Source organism: Mesitornis unicolor, unplaced genomic scaffold (genome assembly GCF_000695765.1).
Source record: "Mesitornis unicolor isolate BGI_N332 unplaced genomic scaffold, ASM69576v1 scaffold36319, whole genome shotgun sequence".
NCBI lineage: Eukaryota > Metazoa > Chordata > Aves > Mesitornithiformes > Mesitornithidae > Mesitornis > Mesitornis unicolor.
In genome coordinates, this window is record NW_010207200.1 from 43,291 (window position 1) to 54,197 (window position 10,907).

A 10,907-nucleotide genomic window follows, 5' to 3' on the forward strand; every position below is an offset into this window, starting at 1 on the left:
GATACAAAGCAGAGCACAAACTAACATATAACCAGCATGGGCAACCAGGGAGTTTTGAATTCAGCCGAGTTAACATCCACACTCACTTGAGCTTAATTACAAAGAAGTTCTACCTGTTTAGTACTAAGAATCAATTTTGTACACTAATGAATACAGAAAGCAGGGGAGAAATGTTCTCCATCATATTAGGTAAAATCTGAAAAACATACTTTTTGTTTTAGATATGCTCACAAGGTCATACAAATCAAACCTTTTCGAAGAATATAACAGGAGAGGAATGCAATACACAGATCTATATAGAAATTGCAAATTGGCATCCTATCCTCAACTGTGTTTCAGATGCATTATACCTTACTGTATTTAAATATTTAAGAAATAGCAAGATAATATACACTGAGCATCCACAGAAAATGAAATAACTGTGAAGAGTAACATATATACTACTTTTACCTTGTAAAAGAGAAGCTATGAAGGCAGTTGCTACGCTGCTAGAACACAGAAGGATTGAATGATCAAAGCGGTATTTGCCCTCTGGAATCCAGCCCAATATAACTGCTGCCACTGCTGCCAGAAAACCAACTACTGTTGCCTGAACCTGGCACGAAAAAAAGATGAACAATTCTTAAAACTGATAAGAGGACTACAGAATCATTTTCTGTTATTCTTTCCTCCTATCTAAACTTATTTGCAAGGTATAAAGGAAGTATGCTCATCCATTTTGTAGAGATGATGATAACCTTGGATGATCAAGAAGAAAAATCTTATGCCAGCAGAAAAGGCTTTATCAACATTTTGGAGGCTCAAGAATAACAAAAGTAAAATCAGTGAACAGAGCTGAGGATTTACCAGAAGCCAAAACAGAAATGTCTAAAGAGGCTCTTAAGTGCTTGAAACAGTGAAGTCGCAGCACAAACATTTCACCTATTTTTAAGCATGTTGCATTATAACACATGAACATGAAATAGTTCTTAATCTTAATCAATAGTTGCTTTGGAGAACAAACACTCCTTTCCTCAAATGACCCAGCTATTTAAAATATTGTTTATTACCCAAAAGCTCTATCACATGCTTCCTTTAAACATTGAATCCAATGCAAATACAGTGCGGAAAATATTTGAGATGCTTATAAGGTTTTGTCAAATCTGAAATTTTTCTCTTATCCTCAGATCCTCTCTCAGAAAAATGAAAGAGGAAATATCCTCAGTACAGTCACAAAGAATACTTTACCTCTTCTTCTGAAAAACATAAGTTCATATTGTTTTAGAGAAGAACTGAACTGTTGAAAAAAAAGTCAGTCGTGCAAACACTGCATGTTAAGTATGGGCCAGTGTAGTAGAGCTAGTTTCCCATTAGAACTGCCCATCTCCATTCTTACCAATGCTTGTGATGGACTTTTTCAATACCTTCACTCACTTACAAGAATCAATCAAATAAGTCTGTTATATTTACCTGTTTTAAGGCCAAATTGCCAATTATCAGGTTCCATTTCTCAATGGGAGAATCCATTTTTCCAATATTTACCTGTCAAAATTACAAAATCATTTCAGACATTTGGGTTTAAAATTGTATTACTTGAAAATGCACTGACGAGGCAGAAATCCAATTAAAATATTACAGCAATATTTAAGGAAGTGCAGATGAGAATCTCCTTTGCGCTCTTCTTAAATATACATGCTAAATGAACAAAATGGCAGGCTATGGAGAGCTTCACTCTTTTTTCCCTTTGAAGAAATTTTTAAAAAATATGTAAAAAATTCCTGTTAAAGATTAATCTTACAAAGTGCTGAATCCAGCCTAAAAGTGAGCTGCTGCCAAATAGCATAGTTCCCCTCTCCCCTTCTATCAGCTCCACGTTCACGTTCTCTTTCTTGAACCAGGTCCATCAACTCCATGAGTGAGTGCATGGCAACATAAATTTGCTTGCTGGTTTAATGGAAAATGATTTTTTTCAGGGAACAAACATTTTCTACAGAATGATCTGATCCATCACATGCAACCATGAAACCGTCCACAAATGCTCTTAGGGTCTGGAAGGGAGAAAAACAGCAGAGAACTCCTTTCAGCTGCAGATTTCTGTAAAGTAAGATCAAGTTTATTGTGATACTGTGGAAGAGATGGACCTAAACAAAAAGTCTGTAAAGACATTTTGTTAATGCCTAACCCGGGCAACACTGTCGAAACAAGAGTTTGCATAAATTAACAGGGATGACTGGATGAGTGGTGCTTTTGTGGGGTTTTTTTTATACTTCCTCTTAAGAAAAAAGAAGAAGTAATAGGGAGAAAAGGCAACAGTGTGAACCGAAACTTACGTAACAAAGCTGAAGAACACAAAACACATAATGTAAATACTATGCTTGAATGGGCAGTTGACCTAAGTGCACCTCACACTGTTACGCCAGCACAGCAGTGGGAGGAGGGAGAATGGTTTACATTACCCGTTTACATTACCCTGGGCTGCATCAAAAGCAGTGTGGCTAGCAGGGCAAGGGAGGTGATTCTGCCCCTCTGCTCTGCTCTGGTGAGACCTCACCTGGAGTACTGTGTCCAGATCTGGGGCCCCTAGTATAAGGACACTGAAGTGCTGGAGTGTGTGCAGAGGAGGGCCACAAAGATGATCAGAGGCTGGAGCACCTCCCCTACAAGGACTGGCTGAGAGAGTTGGGGCTGTTCAGCCTGGAGAAGAGAAGGCTGCGGGGAGACCTTATTGCAGGCTTCCACTTCCTGAAGGGGTCCTACAGGAAAGCAGGGGAGGGACTTGTTACAAGGGCAGGTAGCGAAAGAACAAGGGGGAATGGTTTTAAACTGGAGGAGGGTAGATGCAGACTAGATATTAGGAAAAAATTCTTTACTGTGAGGGTGGTGAGACATTGACACAGGTTTCCCAGGGAAGCTGTGGATGCCCCCTCCCTGGAAGTGTTCAAGGCCAGGTTGGACGGGGTTTTGAGCAACCTGGTCTGGTGGGAGGTGTCCCTGCCCATGGTCAGGGGGTTGGACCAGATGATCTTTAAGGTCCCTTCCAACCCAAACCATTCTGTGATTCTATGATTTTTTAACACTAACACCAAAGAGAAGTACAAGCTATGCCCTGAAGTAGATTAAAAACACAGTCTTGAGACATATTTAGTGAAATGACTGATTCTAAAGTGGATGGGACATTTGTGAGTGACCAGTAACAAGTAGCCAAAACAGGAATTTGAATTTGGGCAATAAGATGAATTATGGTGGTCAGGCAAAACTTGAAATCAGATATATTATGAGTAACAGAAACTTTTTGGCTGACTACATAATTACAATGAAGTAACGATAATTAGTTTACAGCATCAAGAGCATAGACATGTCTACAAATTCAGATGAAATTATAAGCTAACTGAGCAAGAAGAGTATGAATTAGTTCCAATGCTGAACTCATGTTAGAAATTTCGTCCTCAAAGATAAAGCTATTCACAGGGCCACAGTCTTGCATTTACTGTAAAGACAATATCTACTGGGGAGCCAGCTACTGCAGGCTGGCTCAGGTCAGAGAAAGGAAGATTAATCATACAACTGTCTCCAAATAACTGTTTGGATATGCCCTGAATTAATATACTCCTTCAGTTTTCACTTAGGATGAAGATGACAGGACCAAAGATTGGAAGGCTAAAGAGAGCAGGGGTCGATAAAATCAATGTGAAGAGTGCAAAGGTCAGAATAACCTCTTTCACAGAGGTCTGAAAGAACTGGCACATAAATTGCAAGTCCAGTAGCAAGGTTTTTTGTTAAACTCTTCAGTAAGGAATGATACAATATGACACACCACCTGTTTTTAAAACCTGGGGGAAGTAGAACAATCAAGGTGACTGTCCCGGAGTTTAAATTCCTCTCTGGCAACTAAGCCCAAGTTGTCAACTGTAAGAAGTTACATGTCCATAAACTATGTCCATAGTTTTTTGTCGTCGTTTTTTTTTAACTAACAAATAGAAACATTACTGAATTCTTGTGTATTTGTTTGCCTTTGCAGTAGCACTCGGGGGCATGTGGATGGCTATCCACCAGCTCACAGAGCTGTGCAACTGCAACTCGTGTTGAGCATGAAAAGAGATATAAAAGAGAAAGTTGGAAGGTTCTTTGCAACATAAAAGCCATTTGCAATTTTAGGGGGTTTTCACATATAAAAATTAAATATAACCTTGTTAGTGTTATCTTGACAATGAATGATCTATACTGTTCTTATTTAGTACAATATAGTTCTCTTGAACATCCACCATGTTGTGTGCACACATACACTCTACAACATTTACTGAGAAGCTCTTCACCAGCTAGAACAAATTAGAGGGACCATTGGCATAGGAGAGAGCGTTCACTGAACCATCACAAGCCTCTACCTCCTCCTTGTGAAGGAGATCCAGTGAACTTACAAAATTACTAAGAAAGTCCCAGAAAGTATTTCAATTCCCTGTGTAACTTAGTCCAGGGTCTGTCATGATTCTTGAAGAAAACAGGTCATACAAGGAAATAATAAAGAAAAAAACCCCACAAGTCTGTTTATGCAAAGCTGGGAAGTAGCTTGGTGCCAGTGACCATGACCTCAGGCAATGCCAAACAATCTGAAGCTCCCACACACTGCATAGCATTGTCTGAAGAGATGTGCACTTCGCTGACCTCTTCATAGCCAGTTAATGAAACTTCATGGTGGAAGGACATGAACAGATCCAGTTAACACAAATTGGCCAAGACAGACATACAACATTTTCTGGAACTGGGGAGGAAGCCTTCATGGTATACTTGAGTAAAAACCTTCAAAGCAATAGCTGATTTATGTCTTGGTGAGACTTAATGGCAGTGGTAAGTGGCACTGGTAACACTCCTCAAACTAAGCCCTCTCAGAATGGGCTGCTGTTTGAGTCTTGGTAGGAGCTTGGGCTTCAAATGGACAAACTGGCTCTAAAAAAATCACCCTCAAGACATCTACAGATCATGTTATAATGCAGTTAATGGGATACTCTTAAGAATGTCTTTTTGGACTAAAGGGAAGTGGCCTGAACTTCATGGTGCCAACTTCAGTTAATCACCGACATGCAGCCAGTGTTGTAGAAACTCCAGTATACTTTTTCTGTGCATGTGAGAGGGAGATCAACTCCTTGAGTTCTGGTAACAGTTGATGGATAATATGAAGCAATGTCAGGATTCCCAGTGCAGAAAAAGGGTCTGTGTGACCCTATTCCAGATGTCCCCTGGAGCTGCAAGATTCACAGATGAGATGGCATTGGTGAGGATGGGGAAATCACCCAATGATTGGCCCAGAGTAGTTCTGGAGTCATGATCTGGCTAAGCTCATAAGTTCAACTGAGAATTAAAGACCCCATGAACTGAAGCAGAAGTGGTGGAGCTGATTCTGACCCTCTTTGGTTTTTTTTTTAAAGCCTTCCAAAAGATACTGGTAGATCTTGGACTTGGTGTATTTTTCACTATGCAATACAAGCACTTTGAAGTTTCAGGCCATGAACTGTACCAGTCAGGAAAAAATTAAACAACAGGTCAACACAAAAAAATATTAAGGTAAAAGACAAAAGTATTCATGCCTGACAGTAAAGGCAGTAAGGTTTAAACACAAAATATAGTTAAGAAACAGTAAGAATACTCAGAAAAATAAGAGTATTAAAACCAAACAGAAAACAAGACTGAACAGCTAAGGCCGCCATTGGTAAAGATAAAACAAAACATGTCAATTCTTGCGTATGAAAGAATGGATATGGGTCAAAAGTAATCAATTTCTATAATGGACATGACACAAGCAAACCTTCATAGGACTGCTAAGGCTATGTCCATCACTGTCTGCATTTGGGCAATAACTCAATATAATGTGGCAGTGAAATTTATTAACAACAGCAAACTGGGAGACCTTGTCAATACAAAGCATTGTATTATCGTACAAAAATTGGATGACCTTGTGGATTGCAGCAATGAAAAGAGATTAAATTCAACAGTAGAAATGCAAGGTCATGCACTTACGGACCAATAATATTTCTGCCAGAAGATGGGAGTGACAGCTGGAAATAACACAAAAGAAGAAATACTAGGACACAGTCATTGATCACAAAGTGACTGTGAGGTCTAAATCTGACACTGCTAGGGAAATAGTATGTACAAACCTGGAAAGTTTCAAGAGCAATTTTCAAGAGAAATAGAGAAGTGCTATTCTACAAAGCCATAGTAAGGTCCCGTCTGGAGTTAAATACATCTTTGACCAAACATTTTCTAGAAAGATTCATTCAAGCAGGAACAGAGAGTGGGGGCCTTGCTGGAGAATGGAAAAATTATCTTACAAAGGAGAAACACTGCATTAGGCAGTGTCTTACAGAGACATCCAGTTCAGGTACCAGAAATAGCTTAGCCATGTTTTTATAATATTCTGTTCACTATAGTTATTGACACACCAGAAAAAAAAGCTACATGGCAAGGTAATCTGGCTTGCTTAGGCTAGAAAAAGGAAGGGATGGAAAATCCCTTGAGATGCAGAAAAGAACTGTGACAAATACGTAAGAGAGAAGACATAGAAAAAACATAGTTGTGCTATGTTACAGTGTTGACACACACAAAGAAATAAGCAGACACCCCCGCCAGCCCCCCCCAAAAACCAAAACAAACACCACGACAAAAAATGGTACAAAAGTATTTATCCAGAAAGCTACAAAAGTGTTTCTTGTAGTCTGATCAACAAAGGTCTGGAGTAGCAATGTTAGCAATACTTTATTTTGGTGCCACACAAATGGTCTTCAGAAAAATGTGTTCAAAACGCACACATTTTGTTAGCCTATTCAAACCCCATCAAAGCCAAAGAACAGACATGTAAATCTCAAAAATCTACTTCATCTGTTCTGAATGACTCAGAAGAGACCAAAGAAGTAAAATTTTGATGTGTGAAGATTAGAAGAGGGTCACCTTTTTAACTCTGACAATTTAATAACAGATTTAAAGAGCCCCTGTAACAGCCAGATTAAGCCACAGACATAAACCACTTGTGTTCCAAATATTTGTTTTCCTTTTGAAATATTTACAATGTGTATCTGAAGAGTGATGTGGAAGAGAAAGTTACTTACAGCAGTTGACAGCCTGGATGCCAAGGTCATTTCCAAATTTCCTTTGAGACCAAGAAGTGCAGGAACCAAGATAAAAACTTCAGTAACATTCTTGAACACATCCCAGTGCTATTTAAAGGATACAGTGGGAAACATTCAATTGAAAAATTCTCCTTAGACCATCCGCAAAGTATTAAATAAATTCTGTAACTCATAATTTAAGCCTCTAAAAACCAAAATCAATCTCTTTATGTTAGACCTAAAAGTCTAAAGCCAGAGCTGTTATCTATCTAGATAAAATAGATTTGTGACTGCATATTACTAATTCAAAGATGAGAATACCAAAAGTAAGACATACAAAACTTGGCCTTAAAACAAACATAGTTAATAAAAAGATGTCATTAATTTGAATTATTTTTTTCCATTGCTTTAAAATAGTACCAGGTGCTATGACTGCTCTTGAATTTTGTTCTTAATTTACAATAATATTTTCATCTTTTCCCTTCCAACTGTGTAGAAATCTCACATAAAAACAGCAAGGAATTAGTTTTCAAATGAATAGAGCTTGTAAGTAAAAAAAAAAAAAAGCTTCTCTTTTTTCTTTTACTTCTAAGTGTGAAATGCAGAAGAGTATACTTTTTCAATAGCCAGAATTTATAAGCAAACTCTCCCACAACTTTTTGTGCGCATGGAGTTCTCAGCACAGAAATGCTGTGCTACTTTGTGTCTGTCAATTCATGTATTTAATTTGTAATCACTGACCAACTTTAACTAAACTAACAAACTGTAAACTGCCTTTGCCTTAATGGATTTGCAATCATGTAGGTTATTTTAATTAAAATTATTCAATTCTCAAATGTGAACAAAATATGAGAATATCCTATACATGAAGTTTCATATGTATTTACTACTGAGAAAGAATAGCCATGAAATGGTTTGTAAAAAAAAAAAAAGCTTAGAATGCTTTATTGTCTTCAAATTTTCATTTTTAAAACATGTTTTGCAAACTATTTCAAAATAGTTTAAGGTGAAAAAAAGGTAGTACTGACACTAGCTTTTAATTTTTGCCTTTGTGTCACACATCTCTCATTTATGGTGAGCTATAATGGGATATCAATCAAGATTAAAAGTAATACAGAAGGCAAAATCTAGGTACATTTCAGTCCAGCTCAAAAAAACAGCTATGCAAATGCTTACATTCCCTTAAGGGAAGGAAAGCAAGTTGAAACATCTGGTTGGAAGCCAACAGTGGCAGTAGACACAACTGCCTTTTTTGGTTGATGATTTTGCTGTACCATGAAGTAAATCTTAAAGAGTACAAACAAAGCATGTGTACAAAGAATAAACTGGCAAATGAACCAAGCACAAGACTCCTGTAAAACAGTGCAAGGAAGCAGTAAAGTTTGTATTTCAATTTTTATTTTCATTTTTCTTGATGTATAAAAGTGTCTCTTCATAGTAATTGACTGAAGTCCAAGCTTCCTTTATGGTCACCTCTTAAATTAACCTTGTAAATCCTTAAGTGTAGCTAAAGAAAACCATACAGCAGAATGAAACAAAACAAATCAAACTCAAATGATTTTTTTTGTGAACCTACTCATACAGGAAGGGAGACTTGATGAGGTTTTTATCTGTAAGAAATTTCTGTTTTTCAAAAAACAGAACTTAGGTAAGACATAAAAGTAAATATAGCCTTCAAAATAAAAAGAGAAAGCAAGAAAACAAGCTAGTCCAATAAACATTTCTTAACTGTTACTTTCTCCAGAATTTTCTCCAAGTGTCACTGTTCAAAGAACTACTTCATAGACAACTGTTACTTTTAACTCCACTGAAATGCTGCTTACATCTACAACTGTGTCAAGCCAGAAACCAGTCCTAAAAATGTTCCGTATCAGTAGGATCCTAGTGATATAAAACTCCAAAACAGGTTTTAAAAATATTATTAAACTTTAGCCTTGAAATTCAGATAAAGTTCTGTTTTATCTTAGTCCTGAATAACTATCATCAGTTAAATCTGCTATCACAAACCAAGACAATCTGGCTTCTCTGGACCTACTACAACTATATTTCAAGGTGGATGAGACTTTGCAGCTCTGTTCACATAAATGATGTTAGGTATACTGAACACTCAGAATTACAAACATTATATAAAAAGTCACCTACATACACCTTAAAAAAGCTCTAAATCACTTTATATGAATTTCATATAATATACCAATGTAACGCACATTTTTGTATACCATAGGCACTATCACAGCTCAAATCTACACAGTATTTAAGAAACTGAATAGACTTGAAGCACACAAGGAGATAAGATAATGCCATAAATTCTTTGCATCTTTTTAAACTCCTATGTGTAGCAGCATCATGGTTAACTACAACTCTCACTTGACTAGGTACGCATTTATTAGTGTTAACAGAATTTTGAACCACTATTGTACTTCTATCCTTAGTTGAAGCAGAAGGTAACAGTTTCATTGACCAGCCTACTCTGGGTAAGCAACAACACTTCTCAGGATTTGAATGACTCAAGCTCAAACATTGGAACTGCTTAAGATGAGGTTTGGGGAAAGGGAGTTCATAGAAGCACAACCATACACAGACCTAATTACCCCTCAATATCAGAAACATCTACAATATTATGTTAGAATTACAAACCCCACCACAGACTGTTAAAAAAAAAAAAATCTTTCAAAGCAAATACCAACCTGTACAATATCCAAAACCATGCCAGCAGAAACAGTTCCAAATCCTGCTAGCAGAAAAGGTACGAGTATCTGTAATGCCATTATACTGCTAGATTCTTTGGGTTGTTTTCTGCTTCCTTCCACGATGATATCTTCATTACTGTCACTAGATAGGTTGTCTTCCTGCAACATGGCATCTGTTTCTGAAGCGTCCATCCCATCACAGTAATTATAACTGGTAAAATCATCATATTTAGGGCTACAGCTGGATGGGCTGTGTCCGTTACTACCATGAAAATTTGGTTCCGAGAAGTGATGGTACTCTGTGTGCTGTTCAGACCTAACATTAAAATTGTGTCCTGCTGGTTGTAATCCATCTTGCCAGACACCGTTCACTTTTTTGTGTCTTTCATCCTGGTTTTTTTGGTAAACAACAGGAACCATACTCAAAAGCAGTCTCAAAAATTTATCAGACTGAATTGTATTAAGATTTATGGTCCAGTTCACAAAACCTTCTCTGTCATGAACTTTGCTATTTGTTTTGGAGATGGTAGATCTGCCTTTACAGTTAGTCATAGTGCTACAGAAGTACAGGTTGAAAAGCACTTTGTTCTTCAGACGTCAGTGAAGAAATCTTGTAGATGAGTCATCAAGTGCCACGCTCGATGATTTCAAAACAGATAAATCAAAATGACCTTTTTGTGCATGCAAAAATGTTTTTTCATTGATCTCAGGTCTTCAACAATTCCATAAGCAAGACTGGACCTGCAAAAAAGTAAAAAGTGTATATTCAAGCTTTAAAATGTTTTAACTCTACAGAAGACACAAGATACTGGTTTAAATTTTCAGACCATCCAGTATCTTTCCAAAGCAAGTATTTGTAGAAATGCTAATCTCCTCCAACATTCAACTAAGTCAAAAGAAGGTAATAAGGGAAAGTTGGTGGGCGATGAAGTTTCACAAACTGGTGTTCTTTCCAGTAAAAGAAAGAGACAGCAATGTGGACTGTGAGTGAAATGGTGAGGTCCTGGCTTTTGTCTTTTTAATGCCAGGAAGTCAAAGTCTTCAGACAGATCCTGTGCGTAGCCCTAAACTTTCAGCAGCCTTGAAAGCAGCAGGTCCCCAGAGAAACGCATTTCTGCAAGGTGTGAGGGTGTGAAAAAGT

The 10,907-nt window shown here is 37.4% G+C and overlaps 1 protein-coding gene across 1 annotated transcript in view; it reads right to left on the reverse strand.

Moving 5' to 3' along the window:
- The window catches only part of SLC41A2 (solute carrier family 41 (magnesium transporter), member 2), a 44,642-nt gene extending 34,179 nt beyond the window's left edge, over window positions 1-10,463 (reverse strand). The window contains exons 1-4 of the mRNA XM_010192046.1: window positions 9,764-10,463; window positions 7,077-7,184; window positions 1,450-1,521; window positions 451-595 (exon numbers count right to left, since the gene is read on the reverse strand). Of these exons, the coding sequence (XP_010190348.1) occupies window positions 451-595; window positions 1,450-1,521; window positions 7,077-7,184; window positions 9,764-10,318 (880 nt within the window). The 5' untranslated portion in view covers window positions 10,319-10,463. The remainder of the gene's footprint in view (window positions 1-450; window positions 596-1,449; window positions 1,522-7,076; window positions 7,185-9,763) is intronic.
- Window positions 10,464-10,907: the final 444 nt, after the last annotated feature.